At 37.0% G+C, this 25,213-nt stretch overlaps 1 protein-coding gene across 4 annotated transcripts in view; it reads left to right on the top strand.

Moving 5' to 3' along the window:
• Nucleotides 1-25,213, top strand: part of Birc6 (baculoviral IAP repeat containing 6) — a 165,297-nt gene that overhangs the window by 42,086 nt on the left and 97,998 nt on the right. For 2 of the 4 annotated variants that reach the window (XM_051181864.1, XM_051181865.1), the window contains exons 10-22: nt 6,232-6,381; nt 8,654-8,879; nt 10,401-10,561; nt 11,502-11,591; nt 12,051-12,182; nt 14,007-14,185; nt 15,076-15,209; nt 15,890-16,051; nt 16,143-16,274; nt 16,807-16,904; nt 20,475-20,622; nt 22,337-22,470; nt 23,174-23,320. In XM_051181864.1, the coding sequence (XP_051037821.1) occupies nt 6,232-6,381; nt 8,654-8,879; nt 10,401-10,561; nt 11,502-11,591; nt 12,051-12,182; nt 14,007-14,185; nt 15,076-15,209; nt 15,890-16,051; nt 16,143-16,274; nt 16,807-16,904; nt 20,475-20,622; nt 22,337-22,470; nt 23,174-23,320 (1,893 nt within the window). Of the gene's footprint in view, nt 1-6,231; nt 6,382-8,653; nt 8,880-10,400; nt 10,562-11,459; nt 11,592-12,050; nt 12,183-14,006; nt 14,186-15,075; nt 15,210-15,889; nt 16,052-16,142; nt 16,275-16,806; nt 16,905-20,474; nt 20,623-22,336; nt 22,471-23,173; nt 23,321-25,213 lie in introns of all 4 variants that reach the window. The other 2 variants (XM_051181863.1, XM_051181866.1) reach the window with 2 other exon arrangements.

The raw sequence follows: 25,213 nt of genomic DNA on the forward strand, positions 1-25,213 counted from the left end.
TCAGCTGAATATAGAGGTTTTCTTGGGACCATGAAACTGTAGTCATGAGTTCAAGGCCAGCTTGGATTGTATAGCAAGAAAGGTCTTTGTTTAACTTGAAGAAACAAGCAGCATCCTGGTATTTTTGTGAATATTGACTCTGTATTGCCTGCATTTGTGGATCCTGTTTTTAGTATGTCACAATCAGGAAAGTGTGACTGAGCAGGGAAACGTGTGTGTCATGGAAGCTAGAAAGCAAGGGTGTGTGTGTGTGTGTGTGTGTGTGTGTGTGGCTGGGGGTGGGGGTGGGGAGTAGGGGGATGGAGGGTGAGTAGGGGGTGTAAGGAGAGAATAATTATAGCTTGTGTTTCTTTTATTCCAAAGGGATCCCTACATTGAGCACAGTCCTTATCCCTACCCCTATGTGCAAATGCCCTCACAGATTGACATATATGCTTTTTGATCTTTTAGGCATCTCTTTTTGTTATTGGAGTTTTTCTTGTCCTGTTAGGTGCCTCGTTGTCAGCCCCAGATGAACACACAGAGATGCTATATTAATTATGAAACTGTTGGCCAATGGCTAGGGCTTCTTACTGATTAGCTCTGTCTTAATTATTAACCTGTTTCTGTAATTCTATGTATTTCCATGTGGTCTTGGCTTATAGGAGAATGTCTGGATCCTTTTCTCCTTTGGTGGTTACATGGTATCTCTTTGTGGTCTTTGTCTATCTTTCCCAGAATTCTTCTCCTCCTCCTAGCCCTGCCTATTTTCCTGCCTCTATTGGCCAAATAATGTTTTCTTCATAAACCAATAAGAGAAACATACAGAAGGACATCCCCCATCATCTTTTTGTTTTGTTTTTCAAGACAGGGTTTCTCTGTGTAGCTTTGTAGACCAGGCTGGCCTTGAACACACAGACATCCGCTTGTCTTTGCCTCCCTGTTGCTGGGATTATTAAGGGCATATGACAGCACATCTGGCTTCTAAAAGTTTTTATAATAAAATGATTGCAACATAAACAAAATCTAGAAATTATACATTGTCATTGAATTATTACTTAATATTTAGTAAATCTATATAATACCAAGTAATGTTTAGATCATGTTAAACATAATTACCTTCATTTATCATTTCTTTGTGGTGAAACCTTTGAAGTCCTTTCTTCTGGCTCTTTGACATATTCAAGTATGTTGATGTGTACAGCGTAGTGTGTAGTAGTTACCCCAAAGCTGTTTGCTGCTCTATTAGTGTGCATTGATCAACTGTTCCACAATCTTTCTGGCCCCTGGCCTCTGTGAACTTACTTGAGATCAGCTTTTTTTAGATTTCCTGAGTCACTTCATTGAGGTACTTTCCTGATTTATTTTGCTTTACATGATGATCTCTGGTTCTGTCCATTTCATTTCATTATTATTATTATTATTATTATTATTATTATTATTTACTTATTTAGAGATAGAGTTTCTCTGTGTAACAGCTTTGGCTTGTCCTGGAACTCATTTTGTAGACCAGGTTGGTCTCAAACTCACAGAGATCCACCTGCCTCTGCTAGTCTTAAGGCTTGCACCACCCTTGCTCGGCTAAAATTTACTTATTTTTATGTGCATTGGTGTTTTACCTGTGTGTATGCCTGTGTAAGCAGTTTCCCTGGAACTGTAGTCACAATTGTGAGCCACCGTATGGGTGCTGGGAATTGAACATTGTTCCTGTGGAAGAACAATCAGTGCTCTTAACCACTGATTCATCTCGTCAGTCCCCCATGCCATTTTAAATGACAGGATTTCATTCTTCTTCTTTTTTTAATGGCTGAGTAGTGCTACATTATGTACATGTGCCAGATTTTTTTTTTTTTCCCCTCTTCTCTCATGAGTTTAAGGGCTGTCTCGTTTTTCTCTGTTGAGTGTTTGGAATTCCTTATATATTTTTGATATTACTGTCTTGTATGTATGCATTCCACATACTATCACTGATTCTGTTTGCTGGGTCTTCACTCTTTTGGATGTATTTTAATGCTTTAAGTTTTTGTGGTTGTCTTTTCTATTACTATTTTTTTTTATAATTTTTTTATTTTATGTGTGTTGGTGGTTTGCCTATATGTAGCCTGTGTGAGGATGTCAAGAGTGCGAGGATGTCAGGATGTCATCTTGGAGTTACAGGTAGTTGTGAGCTGCCATGTGGATGCTGGGAATTGAACCCTTGTCCTCTGGAAGAGCAGTCAGTGCTCTTAACCACTGAGCCATTATTCCAGCTAGATAGTCTTTTCTATTATGTAGTTTTGGCTCTCCTAGAATTTGGGACGTAGACCAGGCTGGCCTTGCACTCAAAGAGATCTACCTGCCTTTGGGATTAAAGATGTACATCACCACGCTTGGCTGTTCCTTGCTGTTACATAGTAGCTTTTTAGTTTTATGTAATCCTATTTGTTTATTTCCCATTCATTTCTTTTGCTTTTGGAGTCTGGTCTCAAAGTTAAATCTCTGCCCATTTTAGTGTTCTGAAACAGTTCTCTTTTGTTGTAGTACTACTTCATACTTTTGGTTTCTTTCCTTTTTTCCTTTTTTCCTTTTTTCCTTTTTTTTTTGGAGACAAGATCTTATTCTGTAGCCCAGACAGACCTGGAATGTACTATGTAGTCCAGGCTAGGCTCAAACAGACCTTCCTCCTTTCTTAGCCTCTGATATGGTAGGATTAAAGGCATGCATTATTATGTCTAGAAAAGTTTCAGATCTTACATTTAAGTCTAATACTCTTTGAGCTGATACTCAAAGTTGGTAGGAGGTGGTGGTCTCATTTTATACTCCTGCATTTGGACATCTACTTTTCCCCAAACTATATGTATTTTGCATGTTTTTGAAAATCAGTTGGTTGTAGTTGTATGGATTATGTTTTATTTGTTGCTATTGAATTTCCCCTTCCTTTGCTGAATTGAGCACTTTACATTATTTAACAGCTTTCTTTACTACCATTTTGATTATAATAAGTTGTCTTGAAATTTAGCAAGTTCACAGGATTGTATGACTAAGAACAGGAGCCATTGAGATGGCTCAGTGGGCAAAGACAATTGCCAGCCAAGCTCGGTGAGTTGAATTTGATCCTTGTAACCTACATGGTAGAAGCAGAAAAACAGTTCCTGAGAGTTGTCCTCTGACTTCCATATGAACAGCCACACATATAGACAACAAATAAATGTAATTAAAAAAAAAAAAAAAAGATAAGAACAGAATAAAAGAACAGTGAAATCTGTTTGGAAAAGCACTGCATTTACATTCCATTTCTGTTTGCATTTTCATAAACTATCTTGGTTTACATTTTTTCATTGGCTTGAATTTTTATAAATACTGCCTTTTTGTTTTTTTTACTTAATTATCTTTCTCACATTTCAGAGCCCTTCCTTTAGCTTTTGTGGTAGAATGTGTTTGAAGTGGAAGCTGTGGTGGCTGGTTCCTTTAACTTTAGTGAGTTAGGAGGATCTACCTTTGTCTATATCATGAGTTTAAGGCCAGCCGAGGCTGCTATGTGACAAAGCATACAACAGAACCACCTTCACCAAACAATAAAACTTATCCACTAAACATAATATTCCTTCAGCTTTTGTTTGGATGGCAAAGTATTTCTCCTTTATTCTAAAACTTAGGTTTTTTTAGATACACCATTGAGATTTGTTTCTCATTTCAGATCTTTGAAGTCTGTTTTTTTAATCTTCATGAAGTTTCTGTTCATAAAGTTCTGTTGTTATTATTATTGAGTGTGTTGGTACATACCTTTAATTCCAGCATTCAGTTGAACGAGGCAGGTAGAGTTTGAGGCCACTCTGGTCTACATAGTGGCATTCTAGGGCTACATAGTGAGATTCTGTTTGAAAACAAAACAAAAATCCCTATAATTTACTGTTGAGTAATCAGCAGTTAAGTAAACTGTAAATTGAGGGAACATATGTATTTCTTTTCCTTTTCTCTTATAGTCATGAGAATCTTTCCTCTTTCCCCTGTGAAAGATTGATTATATATAATGTCTTGGGGTAGAGTTGGTTAAATTTGATTAGTGATCTTTGACCTTTTTGTACTTGGATATTTGTATTTAACTTTGGGAATTTTTCTATTACTATTTTTAAAGTAAACTTCCTACCCTTTTCACATTCTCAAGTCTTTCTTGAACTCCTATGCCTCAAATAGTTAAATCCTTGTATACTATCAAAATTCCTGCCATCTCTGTTCCTTTTCCTTGTAAATTGTCTTTTCTAAGTAGCCTGTCTTTGAACTCAGTAATTCTTCTGTTTCATCTATGCTATCATGATTTAATTTTAGCTGGGTGATGTTAGTGCATGCCTGTAGTCCCACACTGGGTAGGCAGAGACAGATGGATCTCTGGAAGTTTTAGTTTTAGCCCAGCCTGGTCTGTAGAGTAAGTTCCAGGACAGCTACAGCTACACAGAGAAACTCTGTCTCAAAAAGAAAGAAAACAAGAAAGAAAGGAAGGAAGGAAGAAAGGAAGAAAAAAAAAAGTGTGGGGTAGTCTTTCTTGGTCCATCGTAATTCATGGCTGGGCATTTAGTATTACAGAAGCTCAGTCTGATTCTGTTCTGCCCAGTGTGTTTGTAACTCAACTCACTCTGAAGTTTGTTTTCTTTGCAGTGTTACAGATGGCTATCTTCATTTTCCCCTTGGTTTTTGTTCTTAAGGCTTGTTTGTTTATGTTAATTTAATTTTTATACATGTGTGCAATGTATTTTGGTTATAATCACAGCCTCCCGTATTATCCTATCTTATCTTCTTCTCTTTGTACTCCTTTTTTTTCCCAACAGGTCACACAGACATGCACTCAGGCCTGCACGAATGCATGCACCCTTTCTCCTGTCAGGTCACACACACATACACATACCCTGCTTCCTGACTTTAATTAGGGTTGCTTTGTTTGCATGAGGATGGGTTGGAGGAAGGCTTGTCTTACCTACTGTTTCTGTGTCAGTATACCTTCGTATTCAGCCGGGTTGCTGTGTCTGACAACTTTATGTGGTCATATCTGTATTTCTCTGACTTCATTTTCTTATGGGATTCCTCAAGTCTCTTGAAGGGGACGCTTAGGCTGACTGACTTGGGCCTCTGGTGGTTGCTGACTATATGTGAAGCATCTGAGTGGGCTGTGTGGGGAGAGTGTATCCAGTCCCTGCTGTTTTCTTGCTACTTGTTAATTCTGTTAGACATTTTGGTTTTTCAGGGTTTTGCTTTAGTCATACAGGAATATAACCTTATGTAGAAGATGTTGGCTTCCCACTTGAAACTAACACTTTTTAACTCTCAAAGTGCTGTAGGTCAAGTTCCCTTATGAAGTGGCATTGAATTGGCAGGTTTTCATGACTTATCTCACTCTGACTGTAGGTTTTATAGCTTTTTAGTCATATGTTTATATATGTGACAGAAAAGCTATATGGCTTTAAATACATATAGACTATAATACAATAGCTTTTCTTTTGGAAGGGTAACTATAGAAACTCATGTTACAATGTAACATTTGTAATCATTAGGCTTTTTTAGTCTCATATTTCTTTTATGTGACAGATATGAAAACTAGAAATTTGATTTTCTTTTAAAAAGTTTCATTGTGAGTCAATTAGATGAAGTTAAGAATATTTGTTCATTTTTATTTCATTGTAAGTGAATCAAAAGTTAATGTTTGTTCATTTTTTATTTCTTCTAGAATCCATAGATTGGGCTGTGGATCTCAATATCTATAGCTAGTGTATTAGAGTCCTCATGTGTAAGATGATAATGGGAATAGACCCTGTTTAAAAGGTTTTGGTAAAGTTTAGATTAATTAAAGATATGAAAGTATCATGTTATGTAATGGGTATGAGAATAAATACCTTTAAAAATATGTATGAGTGTTTTGCTTACATGTATATCTGTGCATGTATTTATGCCCTTGGAGGTCAGACAAAAGTGTAAGATCCCCTGGAACAGGAGTTACAAATGCTTGTGAACTGCTATGAAGGTGGTGGAAATTGAACCCAGGTCTGTTGGTGAAGAAATGCTTTTAACTAATGGATTATTTCTGTATCCTGAGATAAATATCTCTGTTATTTTCTTAACTAAATTGTTTGTCATTGCAACTAAATATCCAAATTATTTGACACAGATAGTGTTCTTTGTGTTAAGTAGTATTAAAATAAATTATAATTTTAAAATTAATACTGCATTTAAGTCTTAAACTATTTTCTATGTATTTGTTGATGAAATTTTATTATTATACTGTAGGTGGTGAGCTTCATTTTCTCCAAATTGGAGGAACCTGTGACGATATTGATGAAGCTGATATTCTAGTCGATGGATCTCTTTCTAAAGGAACAGAACCATCTTTAGAAGGTTCCAGACCTTTATCAAATCCTTCAAGTCCTGGTATTTCAGGTAAGACATTACATTTTGAAATAATTAAGAATACCCTTCTGATAGTATTTATTTATTTAAAATAATGAAGTCTTGATTGCACTGTTAGAAAGACATTCTTTGACCAGGCTTCTTTAAAATACACACACACACACACACACACACACACACACACACACACACACACACACACACATATATATCCATACATTATTTATTGTTACCTTTCTGGTGGTTGAAATATTACAAACTTCGTAAAAAAGGAATCATTTTCAGCTGGGTGGTGGCAGTGCATGCCTTTAGTTCCAGTACTTGGGAAGCAGAGGTAAGCAGATCTTTGTGAGTTCGAGACCAGCCTGGTCTACAAAGAGCTAGTTCCAGGACAGCCCCCAAAGCCACAGAAAAACCCTGTCATGAAAGAATCATTTTTATAGGCTTATCAGTATTAGTGATGTCTGCCTAAGAAGTAAAAACAGTATTTCTCTTGTTTTTGAAAATCACATGTTTAATTATTTTATTTTAGTGTGTGTGTGTGTGTGTGTGTGTGCGCGCGTGCATGCGCATGTGTGCATGCATGCATGCACGCATACCACAGCACTTGTGTGTAAGTCAGAGGACAAGTTGGAGTGGGTTCTCCGGGGAACTCAACCCAGATTGTTAGGTTTGGCAGTAGGAACTTTACTCCCAGAGCCATATTGCTTGCCCTTTTCTCTCAAAATGTAGCTCTTAGTGTAATTAAGGAATACAGTGTGAAAGAGGTGGGCATTGGAGCTGAAGAGAAGGTTCAGCACTTGGGAGCACTTGCTACTCTTCCAGAGGACTGGAGTTCAGTTGCCAGCACCAGTGTCAACAGCTTACAGCAGTCTGTAATTCCACTTCCAGTAGCTCTGATGCCTCTGGTACATGCTCACATAAAGACATGCATACATACACATAATTTAAAAAGATATCAAAATTAAAATAAGGAGGGACATTAAGTAAGTGTAGAATCAGTGAAGTGGGTAATGGTCTTAATTTTACATGTAATTGAATAGCTAAGAGACAGTCTTACTGCATTAAGTCTTACTTAACATTGTCATTGACCCATTTTAAACCCCTAGATGGCAATGTGTGTGTTTGATTTTGCTGTTTATACTGTCTATACCCACCCTAATTCCAGATCTGTTATTATTTATAGGCTGAATTCAGACTTTACCAACTTCTCCTGACAAAGGGCTGACTTGGTGCTCTTTAGTGTCCAGCCGGTTACTTTTGCCTTTTGTTCCTATCCATACTCTGTACTGTATGAAGTTGATTTTACAAAAGAAGTAGCAATAGTATGCTAATCCAAGCTTAAAATCTATTCTTGGCCTTGTTGACATCTATGAAATAATTGTAGGCTTCTTTTTAACCTCCAGATACAGTAAATTCATGATTTAAAAAAAGGAAGTTTTGTTGTTTCTTTAAAAAAACAAAGCAAGCAAACAATCAAAAAAACCAAAGGTTTTACAATGTAGCCCTGGCTAGCATGGAATTTAGTGTGTAGACCAGGCTGGCCTCAAATCCAGATATTCTCGTGTCCCTGCCTTCTGGGTACTGGGATAACAGGTGTGTGCCACCATGCCCAAGTAAACTTCGTGATTTCTTTTAAAAATATTTTAAAAAAATTTATGTGTGTGGGTGTATTACATGTTTGTATGCCAGCACCACATGGTGCTGTGGAGTCCAGAAGAGGGCATTCCATCCTGTAAGTGGAGTTACTGACAGTTGTCACTCCCAACTGGATCCTCTGCTAGAGATCAGCAAGCTCTTCACCACTCAACTTTCTCTAGCCTTGACTCAGTGATTTCTTAAGAATATAATAGTTTCATGGTCTTGACCTGTTGCATTAAGGTATCTTTCCCTTTTTCTGTCACACTTTGTCCAGTCTGTGGTGTATTTTTCTACTCCCACTGCTGTGGATCAAAACCAGTGCTTTATGTATGGCAAAGAAGTCCTCTCTCACTGAGCTGTGTCCCCTTCCCTGTAGTAAGCCTTTTACTGCTCCCTTTACATATGCAGTTAGTCCTTCTGTGCTTCTATAACTGTTAGCATACACCACAGTTATCTTCTGAACCTAATGTTTAAAAGAAGTTTAAGGCAAGCTTGGTGGTACATGTATATTTAACCCCAGAATTTGGGAGTTAGAAGCATGCGTTATTAGCTTTCATACATTTGGCATGTTATATTTTGAATAGACAAAAAAATGACTTAAAATAATATCTTTTCTTTTTCTTTTAAAATTTGTTTCAAATACTTGTTCCCTACTGTTAAGGAGTTGATTTATTGGTGGACCAGCCATTCACACTTGAAATCTTGACGTCCTTAGTAGAGCTAACTCGATTTGAGACACTGACTCCACGATTTTCAGCCACTGTTCCTCCATGTTGGGTAGAAGTTCAGCAAGAACAGCAGCAAAGAAGGCATCCTCAGCACTTGCACCAGCAGCACCATGGAGATGCTGCTCAGCACACCCGGACTTGGAAACTGCAGACTGACAGGTACTGGACTTCTCCAAGAAGCTTCACCTTAGAATTTGTTAGAAGTAACATGGAGTTCCCAACTATGCTACTATTTTTCTTGATATTTTAGTATTAATAACTTTTCTCCCTTGAGCCTGTCATTTGATTTTGAATATTTCTGTACTGTTTCATGTTGTATAGTAATATGAGGGTACCTACTATTTATTTGATTACTCAGTCTGCAGATTTCTTTAGTGAATATTTAAATACTTGTGCGAAAAACAGATACTGTTGCAGACACTAGTAATATGATTCTTGTGAAAATCATATTTTAGTGAATAGCAGACAGTGAACAGATATATCCTATGCTATAGTCATAATTCAAAGATGGCTGTGATTAGACTAACGTAGGGGTGGGGGCGGGGGAAAGACATGAGTGAATTCAAGCACAAGGACAAGAGAAAGCATCCTTAGAAAACCCTGTACAGAGATCTGACTCATGGGCAATACATGTATAAAGCCCTGACATAGCATATATAGTGTATCTTATGACTTTTAGAGTAAGAAAACCATTGTTGTTGGAGGGTAGAGAATATAGTAGAGTGGTAGGAAGTAAGGTCCAGCTTCTGAATTGTAGGAGATGAGGAGGTTAGAGGCTTTTGAATACAGGAAAGCTTTGACAACAATTTGTAGTTCAGGATTTCTCTGAGTTTTCTATTGTGGTGATGGTAGGGTTTTTGTAGAAGCAAATGTTTTAGTTTGGTTGCTTAACTGCAGACGTTACCTTAGAAGGTAGTAATAATGATGGAGGTAGTGAAAAGGGTAGTTGGAGTCTGATTATAATTTAAAGATAGAGGGGATAGAATTTTCTGATATATTTACTTCTCTGTGTGAGAGGAGAGTAGGTAGCAGTACAAATATATGAAATAAGGAGATTTTGTTTCACAGTGAAGATTCTAGGACCTCACTCATAGATCTAGGTTGGGGTCCAGAAATGTTCAGGTAATTGATACATGACAGAATCTCATGTTGATGGTCAAGGGCTTTGCTGTTATGAACAAATCTCAAGGCAGGTCAGAGTGCTAAGGTGAAATCATTGCCCTAAGTTTCACCTCTCTTTTGTGAGACAGTTATCTTCTCTTCATATTTCATGGCAAATAACTTTTTAAAGAAAGAAAACAAGAGCATAGTTTTACTTATTCCTATGTGTGTATCTGTTTAAGTATATGCCACATGTATGTGCATGACCATAGATGCCAAAAGAGGAGATCAGACGCCTTGCTACTGGAGGTAGTTAATGAGCTGCCTCACATGAATGCTTCTAAATGAATTTGGGTCCTTTGGTAAAGTGTTCTTTTAACCACTGAGCCAACTCTTTAGCCTTGGTCCTCTGTTTTTTTTTGAGGCAATGTCTTTGTATCTCAGTTTTGTCTATAGCTCTCTGCATCGCAGTATTTGTTGGAGTGTATACAAAACAAGGAGTGGGAAAGGTGATATGATGATATTATTGGTATGAGGAAGATTTTTGCTTTTCTTAGCATTTTTCACCTTTTCTGACAGCAACAGCTGGGATGAACATGTATTTGAATTGGTTCTACCTAAAGCCTGTATGGTTGGACATGTAGACTTCAAATTCGTTCTGAACTCGAACATCACCAGTGTTCCCCAGATACAAGTAACACTGCTGAAGAACAAGGCTCCGGGCCTAGGGAAAGCCAATGGTAAGAGGGATCTGAGTTAATGCTGGAGGACCCTGTCTTGTGGTTAGTGTCATTACAGAAGCTAATTGTCACCGTGACTGGTAGTTCTGGTGGCTCTTCTTGCTCCTCAGAGCTACAGTCAGAGTCATCTAAAGGACATTTCAGATTTTTCCAGTAACTCAGCAATTTGCAGAATTTATGATGGTGAATTATCACATCTTTGTGAAATGACGTTAGTTCTGCTTCTGTGACTACTAGTTTTATGCTTTGTCTTTTTAAAGGAAGACTGGGTGGTAAAAAAACACTGTTTTGGAAATTATTATTTAAAAGTAATCAGTCAAACTAGCCTTTCATGTAATGCCAGAAATAATACCATTTTTTTTTTTCATGGATTTACTATGGTATGAACTAGATGTTACTTCTCAGTACTTGTTTTTCTTTAAAAATTTATTTTAAAAAATTGATTGTAAAGTGCCACGCCAACACTGAGGGTACAAACATTAAAATCTGAAAATTTTCCTTTGCTAGAACTTTCTTGTGTGTTTGTATTGTGTGTGTGTGTGTGTGTGTGTGTGTGTGTGTGTGTGTGTGTATGTGTATGTGTCCATCTATGTATTCATTCTCATGACATTTTCATGTAATGAATCTAGGACTTAGGCAGTATTTTAAAAACTTTGTGCAGCTTAGGGAAAAACTTTTAAATACCAGTAAGTTATATCTTCAGGCAAATATTTTATCACTATTTGTAGAGGGGAAAAGAATAAAATCATTGAGTTTAATTTTCTCCTTTTGACAATAACCATTGTATAATATGTGACGAAAATCATAGTTACCTGTTTAGCAGAAGGTTTTCGATTTTTAGGCACAAAAATTATTAATACTAAGCAAAATTGAGTTTATTAATATTTTTATCCTCTAGAAACAGCAGTAGATAGGCAGATCACCTTTCCTTTGTCTCCAGCTCTTAACATTGAAGTGGAACAAAATGGGAACCCGTCTCTGGTTGATTTGAATGAAGAAATGCAGCACATGGATGTAGAGGAGTCACAGTGTGAGTTCAACTGCAGAGCTATTGTCCCTGACAGTAAAAGGAGTAGTGCTCTTAATGCATCCTATCGAAAGACTTCCTGGTGTCTTGCAAAAACTCAGTTTTGAGAGTGTGATTAAAAAGTAACCTGTAATTCAGCTTTGGCAATGTGGTGTAACTTTCACTTCACCTTTGCAAATATAGCTGCACTAATACTTGTGTCCTTGTTTTTTAATGCCTTCTGATTTGAAATAGCCATGATTCTATAGATCCTTTCTTGAAAATGAAGGTGAAATGTAAAATGAGAGTGGAAAAAGACACATAACATAGATAATTGAGTGTAATTCCTTAGCATGATGATTGTTTGTTTGAACATGTTCTTTGTATTATATTTTATGTGGTGGTATCATATTAAATGGGGGTGGATATGTCTTTATTGGATTTCCAATAATACACTGAAAAAATATGTATTTTTCTTTTTAGGTCTTAGGTTATGTCCATTTTTAGAAGATCATAAAGAAGATATTCTGTGTGGCCCAGTATGGCTTGCTAGTGGTCTTGATCTATCAGGTCATGCTGGAATGTTGACATTGACAAGCCCCAAACTTGTAAAAGGTGAAGTAACTTATTTTATAAAAGCAGAATAAATAATACCAGCATAAAAAAAATATGTTTTGAAACTTGAACACAAAAATGCTGTTTGGGACTTCCATTAGAACTTCCAGCTTCTTGTGTGTGAGGTTATCAGCTGTCATCAATACCTATTTATGTGAAACTTTGGTTCTGGGTTTTGGGGATCTTGATGTGTCTTTGAGGTAGGATTATGTAGCTTCACCACAGTTTTGTGTGTATAGGGTTCAGCCCCATCCATTGGATAGGTTTTGAAATGTACACTCCTAGTTAAAGGTAAGTTCTGTATGTACACGAGTTTCATTGTACTCCATGACTATATGTCATCTGTTCATAAAAGATTTGAAATCCTATGATGTATTTGGGTTCATTCTAGAAAGTAGTTGTATGAAAAGCCAATACTCTAATAGATTATTAGAGTATTAATGAGCTTTGTAAGGAAAAAAAGAAAATGCTTAGACAAAACGGGGGGCACATTACATTGCATGTCTCAGGGAAGACTTAGTGTTTTGGAGCCTCTTCTCCCCCCTTTCTGTTTTGAGGCAGGGTCTGTATATAGCCCTGACCTGATATTCATTATATAAATAAAGCTGGCCTAGAATTCAGAGATTCATCTGCCTCCAGAGTGCTAGGATTAAAGGCCTGTACCACCACACCTGCCCCTCATGATCTTTAAAATTGTAGATCTGTGATTGGTATGAGTTGTGTCAAAGGAAAGTTTGAAGCAGGAAATTAAGGTGAGGAGTCATGACAGAGCCAGGAGACTGTACGGTAGTAAGAAGAGTGTAATAGCAGCACTGGGACTTACTGAGGTCAGAGAGAAACAAATGTAATGTAGTCCACTGCTAGAGGCAGGCAGAAATGTGGAAAATGGTGGTTAGCTGTTGACTCTGTTCAAAGACTTAGTACCTGCCACAGCAGCAGTCTGATGCTGTATTTGTTAGGTGTATTTATTTGAGGATATTTTTGCAACATAATTTACATTATAGATAGGATCTCTGAGACTGCATTATAGAGCTTAGTAACTGTTGAAGCCTTTCTTAGAAGAGTTTTAAGCTAGCTCCAAGCTATTCTATTTGAGAAGGAGCTGAACCACAAGAAAATGCTCGTCACATCCCTAAAAGGGAACAGTTACTACCCAAAACTTGGTAGTTACAGCAAAACTTTTTTCTTCTTCATTCAGAAAGTCCCTCCCTCCCTCCCTCCCTCCCTCCCTCCCTCCCTCCCTCCCTCCCTCCCTCCCTCCCTCCCCTGGGACTTGCTTTGCAGACTAGGTTGGCCTTGAACTCACAGAGATCCTCCTGCCACTGCTTCCCAAATACTGCAATTAAAGGTGTACACCACACTGCCCAGAGTAAAAATATGTTATTGATTTTGAACTGTAACTATTACAGTGCTTTGTTTTCTATGGACATACATAAAGTGTAGATAAGGGTTCAAGAGGTAGGTCAGTGGTTAAGAGATCTGAGTTCAAAGCAGTTCCCATTCCAGGGGGCCTGAAACTCAGAGAGATTCTCCTTCCTCCTTCCTCTGCCTCCTGAGTGTGTGTTTCCAATGTCTGGCACAATGTTTTATTTTAGAGTTTTATACAGCTTTATTTATTTGTTCGTTCATTCATTCATTCATTCATTCATTCATTCATTTTCCTGGCGTGTCAAAATTGTTCCATTATGTAATCAGAAGGTGTCAATTGGAATCTCTGGCCTTACATAGTTTTTTCCTCTGGAGTTAGTACTTACTTGCTCAATAATGATGATAAAGTTTACTTTTTTTGGCAATAAGTATTCATCTCACTCTCTACTCCTCCAGGTATGGCAGGAGGGAAATATCGCTCGTTTTTAATCCATGTCAAAGCAGTGAACGAAAGAGGAGCAGATGAGATGTGTAGCAGTGGCATGCGTCCTGTTGTGAGACTTCCATCTCTGAAACATCAGGGTCACAAGGGCTACTCACTTGCTTCTCTCTTGGCAAAGGTTGCAGCAGGCAAGGTATGAACCTGATATTTGAATAGGATGATTCTGTAGCTGAAAATTTTGGGAGCTGTGTTTCTCTTGCTTGCTTGACAGTTTGTTTGCTGCTTGGCCTATTGGTAAACTTTCTTTGCTATGATTTAAAATATGTTTAATTATAATTAAACTGTTTTGAATTAAGTGGGACTTTTATTTTTTTTTCCCCCAGCAAGGTTTTTTTTTGAGGGGTGGGGTGGGGTGGGGTCCCACATAGGTTTGGCTGATCTAGAACTTGCTTTGTAGACCATGCTCGCCTTGAACTCACAGACATCCACCTGCCTCCCAAATGTTGGGATTAAATTTGTGTGCCACCACCTCCCAGCCAATAACTTAGCTTTTATAAAACCTTACTCACTCAATGGGGAGAATTTTTAGAAGGTACTTGGGGCTTGCTATCAAATAATTTTATAGATATCCTTGATCTTCATGGTTAATTTTTTTATAGGTATGCAAAGTTCTTCATACTTGTCTGAGTCTAGGTTTCCCTGAACTTGTGTTTTATTTCTTTATATTCTTATTCTTAAGAAACATTAGCAGTATTATCTGTAGCACCCCCATCACCTTGGCTTTGCATATGTCCTCCAGTTTTTCAAGGACTTTATCATAATTAATCCTCAAAGTAACTCTGAGGTATGTCATACAGGTGCTGTTATCTCTGTATTTCTGTATCTGAGGATTAGACTCAAAGTTTTGGTTGTATAATTTTTAATTATTGGGATTATAAAATCTTGACTTTTTCCTGATAAAATTTTGTGGAAAAATAGGCATTTACTAGTTTAATCTCAAATTTAGCTTTTGATGTTTGGAATCTATTTTTATTTTATTGTTTTAGTTTGTTTGTCTTAAATTACTTAATTTTGTATGTTTAGGAAAAATCATCTAATGTTAAAAATGAAAATGCAGGAAGTACTCGTAAGTCTGAAAATCTCCGGGGCTGTGACTTACTTCAAGAGGTTTCTGTCACCATTCGAAGATTTAAGAAAACTTCAATTTCAAAGGAAAGGTAATCACATTTCATTAGTTTGCTATTCCTTTTTTCTATTGTTTTGAGACAGGTCTTAGGTACTTCCAGGCTGACATTGAACTTAATCTCCTGTCTCCAACTTCTATATTCTACAATTTAAGATGTGCCTCACCACATGTGGTGATTCTGCTGTTAGAACAATGAAAGGAGAAATAACCACATGATTGAATGTCTTCCATCTGGAAAATATTTGTTTCCTTTTTCCATTCTGAAAGTAAATGACTGTCTCTGAGGGTATTTTTAGTTGCTTTCAGGGCTTTATTCCTGGTCTTTATATTACTTTACTATGTATGAGGAATCTGTAAGAAATGTAAGAATCATGATTTGAGGCTCCAGCTACTCTCTGCTTGATCACATTACTGTGAGCTTATTTTCCTCTAAAACACGCCACGAATTCTGTACTTCACATAAGACTAATTAATAAGCATTTTTTAATCCTTTTTTAAAACAATTCTCCTCTTTTGTGTTTTTAGGCTTTGCCCCTAGGGTCTTAACCATGCTGGCGAGTCCTATGCTACTGAAACTAACTACCCAGCCCTGAAAGCTTTAGTTTTGATATTTATTATTTTACATGAAACTGTATAACCCTCCATATTGTATAGCAGTAGTCTGATTGTTTTGTTTGCAGTGGTATAAATATATTATATGTCTCTTTTTAGGGTTCAGCGTTGTGCCATGTTACAGTTTTCAGAATTTCATGAGAAGCTTCTTAACACTCTCTGTAGAAGATCAGATGATGGGCAGGTCACAGAACATGCTCAGAGTCTTGTGTTGGACGCTCTCTGCTGGCTAGCTGGAGTCCATTCAAATGGACCTGGCAGGTTAATAATTGAGATTTTGGTTACCTTAATGATTGTCCCTTGGCTGCTAAGATTCAGAGACCAAACGAGTTTGTCTGCTCTTATTTTACAGCTCAAAGGAAGGAAATGATTGTCTACTTTCAAAAACACGAAAATGTCTTTCAGACATTGTCCGTGTTTGCTTCTTCGAGGCAGGACGAAGTATAGCTCATAAATGTGCCCGGTTTCTAGCCTTGTGCATTAGGTTGGTCTGTTTTTATTTCATAATTTTATCTATGGTTTGGTGGTGATTATCTTGTCTGTGATATGATTTGATTCTCATCAAATCCATGAGTAACTCTTGATTTTCATCAAATCCACGAGTAACTCTTCAGCAGTTGATGACTGTGTAGTCCTAAAGAAGAATTTGGAGTCTTTAGAGTAGAATGCAATGTTAGATAAGTCCATTTGGCAGTAGTGAGCATTTGATGAGTGGTGACCTCTCATTCTTACTGCTTGATTATCCACCACCTTGTTCCTTTTTGTTATGAATGACATCTCCCATCAGTTCCTTGTCTTGCAGAGTCCTCTAACATCACCTAGTTAGTATTTAAGAGTAATACCACCTGCTTTAGCCCTTCTTAATAACCATAGTGGTCTAACTTGGGAGAAAACTCTTGGTGCCTTTACTTTTTTTTTTTTTTTTTTAAAGATTTTCAAGTACTATGACAAGTTTAGGGTTGAATTTAAATTATGAATAATATATTTACATTCTTTTTTAATGAACGATTTTCTAGTAATGGTAAATGCGACCCCTGTCAGCCTGGATTTGGATCTGTTCTTTTGAAGGCATTACTTGACAATATGTGCTTTTTGCCAGCAGCAGCAACTGGTGGTATGTAAAATTACTTTAATAACCAATATTTATAGTGAATAATTTAACAGTTATTTTGTTTTTACTCTAATTTTTTCTGTAGCTTACCTGGATTATTAGTACATGTTTTGGTATTAGGTATGCTTATGTTTGTGTATAGGTGCACCTGTGAGTAAATGTGCATTTGGGGGCATCAGAGATTCTCAGATATAACTTCTCATAAATATTGTCTACCTTACTTTCAAGTCAAGGTCCTGGAGCCTTAGTATTATGCTAGGCTGTGTGTCCTGTGAACTCCAAGCATCCTTCTTTCTATATCTCTCCAGCATACTATCCTGCCCCTTTTTAAAGACATGTTTTTAGAGCTTGGCTTCTGTTCTCCCTGCTTGTATATAGGTATTGTACTAATTAAGCCATTTCACCAGCCCTGTATGTGCTTCTTGAGGGGTTAGTAACTTGTGGTGCATTGTATAAACACTTTCTGTTTAATAATAGGAGAGACAGGTGAGATGACCTATCGTTTGGGACACTTGTTGCAATCCCTGATGTGTTGAGTTCCATTCCTGAGACCCATGTGGTAGAGGGAAGGAACAAAGCTCCTTGAGGTTGTGCTCTGAGTTTCACATGTGTCTCCAAACACAGCACACATACTCAAGACCTCTGCATATTAGCTGTGCATTTGCGCCCATATGTACATACATATACACACAGTAAATAAATGAAATTTAAAAAATAATAATTTCCAACAGTAGATAAGAGGCATAGTAAATTTTAAGCTCTCTAGACATATTTTTTCTTGAACATTAAAATTATTGAATTGTTTAGTTGTTTACTGATTGTAGATTATGTATGTCACAGACTATAATGACAGAAAATGTTTGGGAGATGTTATAGATTATTAAAATAGTTAAGTTGTCATTGCATGTACGTATATATTGTATGTTATTGTGGCCATGGCAAACTGAGTTTCCTTAAAGATCCTAATGAAGATTCTATAGAAATACCTTCTAAGAGTAAATGTAGTTAATAGCAGGGATTTGCAAAGGTATCCCCCCCCCAAATGCATACATAAGGTAATAGAAACTTTCGTATGTGTTCTTTTGCTGTTACTGTACTGTAGGAGACCTAGAAGGGGCCACAGAGCCTCTAGAGCTAGAATCATGGGATTGTGAACTGCCATGAGTAGTCTGGGAACCAAACCTAGGTTCTGTGCAAGAGAAGCAAATGCTTTTAACTCCTATATTTTTATAGGTGTTTCTCAAAGTGTTCTGTAGTGTTCTGCTTTATTCATTTATTTACGTATCTAGTTTTAAGACAGTATGACATTTTACATTCTTTTACCCACTACAATAACCTCTGATCTTCCAGTTTGTTACAGATATGTTTTAATGTTGGTTGCTACAATTCTGGCATGTACTTATTACTAAGCTTTCTTTCTTAAGGCATCTGATGTGCCATGGTCCTCTTATTCATGCTGTGTCGGTTATATCTGACCCACAGTTTAGAGTGCTCCATTTATTTAGGTATTCTGTTTTACGTTCTTGGCCATGCAGTGTTTGATCAATTTTGTACAGGAAAGTTAATTTGGTCCTCCAGTCTCGCTTTTTTGGCTCTTTCTCACATTAATATTCTTTTTTTTTTTTTTTTTTTTTTTTTTTTTTCCCCCCTTTTCTTTTCCTTTTTGAGATGGTGTCTTTGTGTGGCTATGGCTACTCTGGAACATGCTTTGTAACAAAGGATTCTAAGGTCCAGCCTTAAAAGTCTTTGCACAGGGTTCAAAACAAATGCAACAATAAGCCAAGGAACAAAAGACTGAGGGTTATAGAAAAAGAATCTTCTCATAACATGTTCTTTCTATTCATGTGCTCTTTATCGTTCTGCTGTACTGCAACATTTTCCAGCTTATAACACACCTACAGTCAGCAATTCTCTGGCTTTAGCTAGGTGTTTTTTAGGGTCATAGAAACAGATAAGAAGTTTTATACAAAGTGTAACTGTCAGCCTTTCTTTATGGCTCAGAGTGGGAGTGGTTTAAGTTTCCAGCAACTTGTTAAAGAAATAGGAGAGAGGGAGAGGAGAGAGAGACTGAAACTAAGTCATTAGGGAAATCTAAGGAGAATATGTGTGCTTCGTTATTTTCTTAACTGTGACTAGGTAAATAAGCGAAAAGTTATAATCAGTAAAAATGTGGAGCAAGGCAAGAATCATCTTATTCTCAGCATGCTGTTTTATTTTTTCCCCAATGGGCTAGCAGAGAAGAAGTGTCGGGTAAGTAGGCAACATATGCAGAGGAAAGCTTGTAGCATTTAGTTGAAGTTAACACTTTTGCCAGATGTTAGCTGGTTGAAGGGAACCTTTTGGTTCTAAGGATTGCACCCTATGCTATCTCTGAGGGTAAAGTACAAGCAGTAAATATTTTGCTTCAATAGACTGAGGTAGTAAGTACAGAGAGTTAAGGATTTGCTTGAATGATTAATGCGAGGTTAGCTTGGAACAGCACTTCCCTGTCTGCGGGTAGAGTGAATCCCGGACACTCTTGCTCTCTGTCTCTCTGAGAGCTATGGATCAACAACTTCAGACATGCTGCAATTCTTGTCCTTGGCCATCTGTGAATGTCTCAATTCAGGTCTCTTTGCCTGGACACTAACACCAACCATCTTCCACTGAAGATAACTGCAAGGGGACAGACTTCTAAATTTATACGAAGACCTGGTTGAGAGAGTAAGGGTATTAATTTCTTGCCAGAATCACGCATTGCTGGGGGGGGGGCATTTATCCAATATAACAATGCTTAGGGAAAATTATGCTCAGTAAGCAATTAACACACTGTAGTGCTGTGTGAAAAGTCCCCAAGTTGTAATGTTAAGGAAAGAGCTCTTCATACAAGAAATCTGCACTGAGCACAACTAACACATTCACAAGACAGTATTTCTTATTGCCATGCAGATAAGGTTACTGAGACATGCATCTCATTCCTTACTGCCTGCTAAATAAGGTCTATTTCTCCATGAGATATGCATCTCTGATGGGTTGACCGTTGAAGTATGCATTGAAGTCTCATTGTATAATTGTGCACCCCATAGCAGATAGTCCTGAGACCTTCCCTGCCTTTGAATCCTGAATGTTTGGATTAAAGGTACACTCCTGCATGGACCCTGGCACTCTTAAACACATTTTTGATTAATATACCTCCTGAAAAGTATTATAAATCCCTTAGGAAAACATTTCTATATTTGTGGATGGAAGGGTGTGTATGCCATAATGCACACATGGAGGTCAAAGGGCACTCTATAGTGTTGATTCTGGGACTGAACTCACTTTGCCAGGCTTTGGGGGGGGTGGTCAAGTACCCATCCCTACTGTGTCATTTTCCCAGCCCTGGAATTATTAATCTAAGACTCTTACTCAGGATTCTGTTTATATTATTTGTGTTCCAGAACTCTTTGTTCTTTCATCCTAAAGTGTTAAAGATTATCTTTCCAGTACGAGGAAGTATCTTTCTAGAATAGGTTGTTGTATTTATAAACTTGGAACCTTAAGTTCTGTATGGTAGAGAAGGAGTGCAAGCCTTGATTCTGTTGTTATTTCTAGGTTCTGTCTATTGGTATTTTGTCCTGCTAAATTACGTTAAGGATGAAGACTTGGCTGGGTGCAGTACAGCCTGTGCAGCTTTACTCACTGCTGTGTCCAGACAGTTGCAGGACAGACTGACACCATTGGAGGCTTTACTTCAAACAAGGTTTGTTTTAACATATTAAATTATGAATAGTGCGATCAGAACTGTTTGTTAGGTATCTTAGTTGGGATTTCTGTTGCTGTGAAGAGATACAGTGACCAGAGTGAGTCTCCCCATTTCCCCATTTATTTGTTTGTTTGTTTGTTTGTTTGTTTGTTTATTTTGAGACAGGGTTTCTCTGTGGCTTTGGAGGCTGTCCTGGAACTAGCTCTTGTAGACCAGGCTGGTCTCGAACTCACAGAGATGCGCCTGCCTCAGCTTCCTGAGTATGGCGTGCGCCACCAACACCCGCTCACAGCGAATCTTATAAAGGAAAACATTTAATTGGAGTGGCTCACAGTTCAGAGAATTAGTTCACTATCATCTTGGTGGGAAAGTATGGCATCTTGCTGACAGACATGATCCTAGAGAAGGAACTGAAAGTTCTACATCTTGATTCTCTGGCAACAGGAAGTGAACTGTGTCACTGAGCATAGCTTGAGTAGGAATCTCAAAGCCTATCTCCTAATAGTGCTGCTTTCTTTGGGGATTATTTTATTTCAAACCACCATACGACGTACACTTGAAAAACAGAGTTTTACCTTATAAAGTATATTCATTTTATGATAAACAGTTTTTCTTCTAAATATGACTAGTCTAAGCCCCCTCCCCCCTTCCCGTGTTTCCTCTGGAACTGTTCCCTTCAACCATTAGTAACATTCTATAGATGTTTATTCAGAGAGATATATTTTTTAAAGGTTTATTTTATATGTTTTGTTTTCCTTTTTTTCTTTTTGCCTGCATGTTTTGTCTGTGCATCACATGTATGTAGTGCTCCTGGAGGCTAGAGAAGTGTGTTAGACCCCTGGAACTGGAGTTACAGATGGTTATGAGCTGCTATTTAGGTGCTGGGCATTAATCCCAAATTCTCTAGAAATGTAGCCAGTGTTCTTACCTGTTGAGCCATCTTTTCTGCACTAATTGTATTTAATAAAGATACATTGCTTTCATAATCCAAGAGGTTTGTAATGTAATTTATTAATTGTACAACTTGAAGGTGTAATTATATAAATCCCTTGTTGTTTTTACCTGAAATTCTTTAAATTTTAATGTAGTGAAATAACAAAAGTTTGGACTTAATAATTTTTTCCTGATCTTCAGCTTTTAAAGAAAAAATTTAGATTTTTATATTGTATGTGTGAATGTTTTTCTTGTATGTACAGACATCTACTATGTTCCTGTGGGTATCAGAAGATGGTGGCAGCACTTAACCTGACCTGGTGTTAATGATTGGTTGTAAACCAGTATGTGGGTGCTGGGAATCAAACTCTGGTCTTCAGTAACAGCAATAAGTGCTTTTAATCACCAAACTATCTTTCTCCTTTATATAGGGCACTGCTTTTCTGGTATATTTAGTTATAAATCCTGAGTTTGATGAAATTTTCCTTAACGTTTTTATTATCTCTTTTGTCATTGTAGATGGAGTGGGAGAAAGGAGTGCTTACTTTTTTGTTTATTTTTATTTTTTCCCTCCTTTACCTCAGGCTATGAAAACTGTGTTGTTGTACTGGCTGCCAGTTCTTGAATCATGTTTATTGACTCTCTGGACAGTGTTTTGGAATGTAGTTTTTCTCTGTTGTTCAGTGAATTTGAAGTCCCTTTTAGTCAAACAAAATAGGTAATTTCTCAATTAAATTGCAATGAAGTAAATTGTTTACTGCATTATTTCATTTCTCAGATATGGATTATACAGCTCACCATTTGATCCAGTCCTTTTTGACTTGGAGATGAATGGCTCTTCTTGTAAAAATGTATACAATAGCAGTATTGGTGTCCAGTCAGACGAAATTGATTTATCGGATGTTCTTTCAGGTACTGAGCTTTTATTAAATGAATAAAACACAAATTGTTCTGTAGTTTATTTATCTTTCAAATTGTTAGGTACTGAGTTTAAGTTGCCTTGTCTTTATTGTAGCTACTCCATTTTGTCTTTATAACACAAGATTTTTTTAAGAGCTTAGCCATATGTCTATGAAGTATTAAACCATTTGACTTAATATATTAATTTCTTTGCTCGTTATAAAAAAAACTTTAAAAAAAGAGTATATGTTGAATATACATAATTTAGAAATCCAAAATCTGAAATTTTATACATTATGTTAGTGGTGAAAAGTTTCAGAATTTTGAGTATTTCAGAAGTGCAGATTATGGATCTTTTATAGTGAAACATACAAATGTTAAAGACACAAAAAAGCAGTCTTCAAAATTTCCAACCCAGTGTTCAATTTGATGTTCTTTGGTTGTTGGAATTATTTTATCAGTTTTACTGCTCGAGATTTGGTTTGACACATGCTGTAAGTTTCTTATTAATGTGAATCTCTACTAACTAGCTTTTATATGGAGGATGCTAGTATCTTTTCTTATAGATTTTTTTAATGTCCCTTTTGTTGAAGTAGTGTCTGAGGTTGGTACATTTTATGCTAATTTAGGTTGGTGTAGTAGTCATGATTATTGCTATTTCATGCCTTTTGTAGATTATCTTCATGCACTTTGAGATTTTTTCTTTCTGCACTAGGAAATGGAAAAGTCAGTAGTTGCACAGCTGCGGAGGGAAGTTTCACATCTCTCACTGGACTTTTAGAGGTTGAACCCCTGCACTTTACTTGCGTGTCAACTAGTGATGGAACCAGAATAGAAAGGGATGATGCAAGTACGTTTACTGGTATATACCTTCTTTTATTACATTCTTTGTGTAGTAACAGACATAAACGGTATGGAGCTATTTAAATAAAGCTTATATATGCAAATTTTAGATTTCTTCTTCATGGTAGTAGAAGATATATGAGAGAGAGCGATGTTTGGAGGGCGTACCATGAATAGTTTTGTAGTCAAGGTCAGTTCATGGTTCCTCCCTGTTACCCTGTAAATTACTCCCTTAAATCCATTCATTTTTATATGTGCATGCATTGCTAGGAACTTTTTATTAAGTGAAATAGCAACCAGAATGAAAATAAGAATAAGGTAGATATGTATTTTAGTATACATCTTCAGCTAGCAGATGATAGCCAGTTTTTTTACTTTTGATATCCTGATGTTGCTTCTTATACTTAACATTAACAGTAGTTTTGGGTGGGTTTTACCTGCCTATAATCACTGGAATACTGAATCCAGCCTGGGCTAAATTTATAACAGTAGCCTGTCTTAGATCTTGCAAGTGTTGCAGTGATGAACACTGTGCATGTGGTAAGTATATGTTGTTATTGAGTAGAGGCATAGCTTCTACACTTAAGCATTAAGTCTGTAAGTCTTGCAAATGCTTATCATTTCAACTTTTTTTCCTGTTCTCTCCTTAGATTTTAGGCTTCATGTATGTTTATATTTCTATTTTGGCACAAAGAATTGAAATTTTTACAATAAAGAATATTTGTATTTTATTTGGGCGGTGGTGGCATATGCTCTTATTCTTAGCATTTGGAGGTAGAGGCAGGTAGATCTCTTGAGTTCAATGCCAGCCCAGTCTACAGAGTGAGTTACACGATAGCCAGAAAAACCCTGTCTTGAAAAACAAAACAACTAAAAAAAGAAGGACTTGAATAGTATTTTGAACTTACTCTGTTCTTTATTTAAGCAAGTGCTACTTCAACTTGTGTTTGAGTTAGTAATGTTTTGAAGAGTTTAAAAAATGTAAAAATACTAGGGTGTTTGAGATAGCTCAGGGAATAATAGCACTGGGTGCTCCTTAAGAGGAGCACCTACATGATGGATGTCTTACAGTCTTCTGTAACTTTAGTTCTGGGGTATCTGACACCCCTTTTGGGTTTCATTGGCACTAGGAACACTTGATGTAGCTACACTCCTATATGTTTAGGCAAAACACTCATACACATAAAAATAAAACTTCAGAAAAATTAATGATAAAATTCTGAAAAACTATTCTTTGTATTCCTGGTTCATCCCCTACTATAAAGCAAGCAATGGAACCCTTTCTCCCTTTCTTTCTTTCTTTCTTTCTTTCTTTCTTTCTTTCTTTCTTTCTTTCTCTTTTTTCTTCTTTTTCTTTATTTTTATTTACTTATTTTTTTGAGACAGGGTTTCTCTGTATTGCTTTGGAGCCTGTCCTGGATCTAGCTTGGTAAAGCAGACTGGCCTCAAACTCACAACGATCCACCTGCCTGTGGCTCCCGAGTGCTGGGATTAAAGGTGTGCTCCACCAACACCTGGCTGGAACCCTTTCTTTTTCTCCCTCATATGTGTAGTATCTGCATATATTATGTTTCCTTTTCACACACATCACTTTTGGTAGTGCTAAATTACCTGAGTTTCTCCATGTTTAGGGAGTGACAATTTAGCACAGTACCTCATACATATAATAATACAGTAGCAAATAATATTCTGTTTAATTAACTCTACTGTTTTGAAGACTTAACGAATTTAGATAAGATGCAGGTTTACTCTGGCTGGGGTTCTAAACCCAATTCTATCACTCTGAGCTTAGCTGATATGTCATTGTGTAATCAGCTGAAGATTGGAGTCATGATGTGATAATTCATTAATAGCTTCAGTTAGGCGATGGGCATATCATATCTTTAATTCCAGCACTCAGGTGACAAAGGCA

This window comes from Phodopus roborovskii, unplaced genomic scaffold, assembly GCF_943737965.1.
Source record: "Phodopus roborovskii unplaced genomic scaffold, PHOROB, whole genome shotgun sequence".
In the NCBI taxonomy this organism is placed as follows: Eukaryota; Metazoa; Chordata; class Mammalia; order Rodentia; family Cricetidae; genus Phodopus; species Phodopus roborovskii.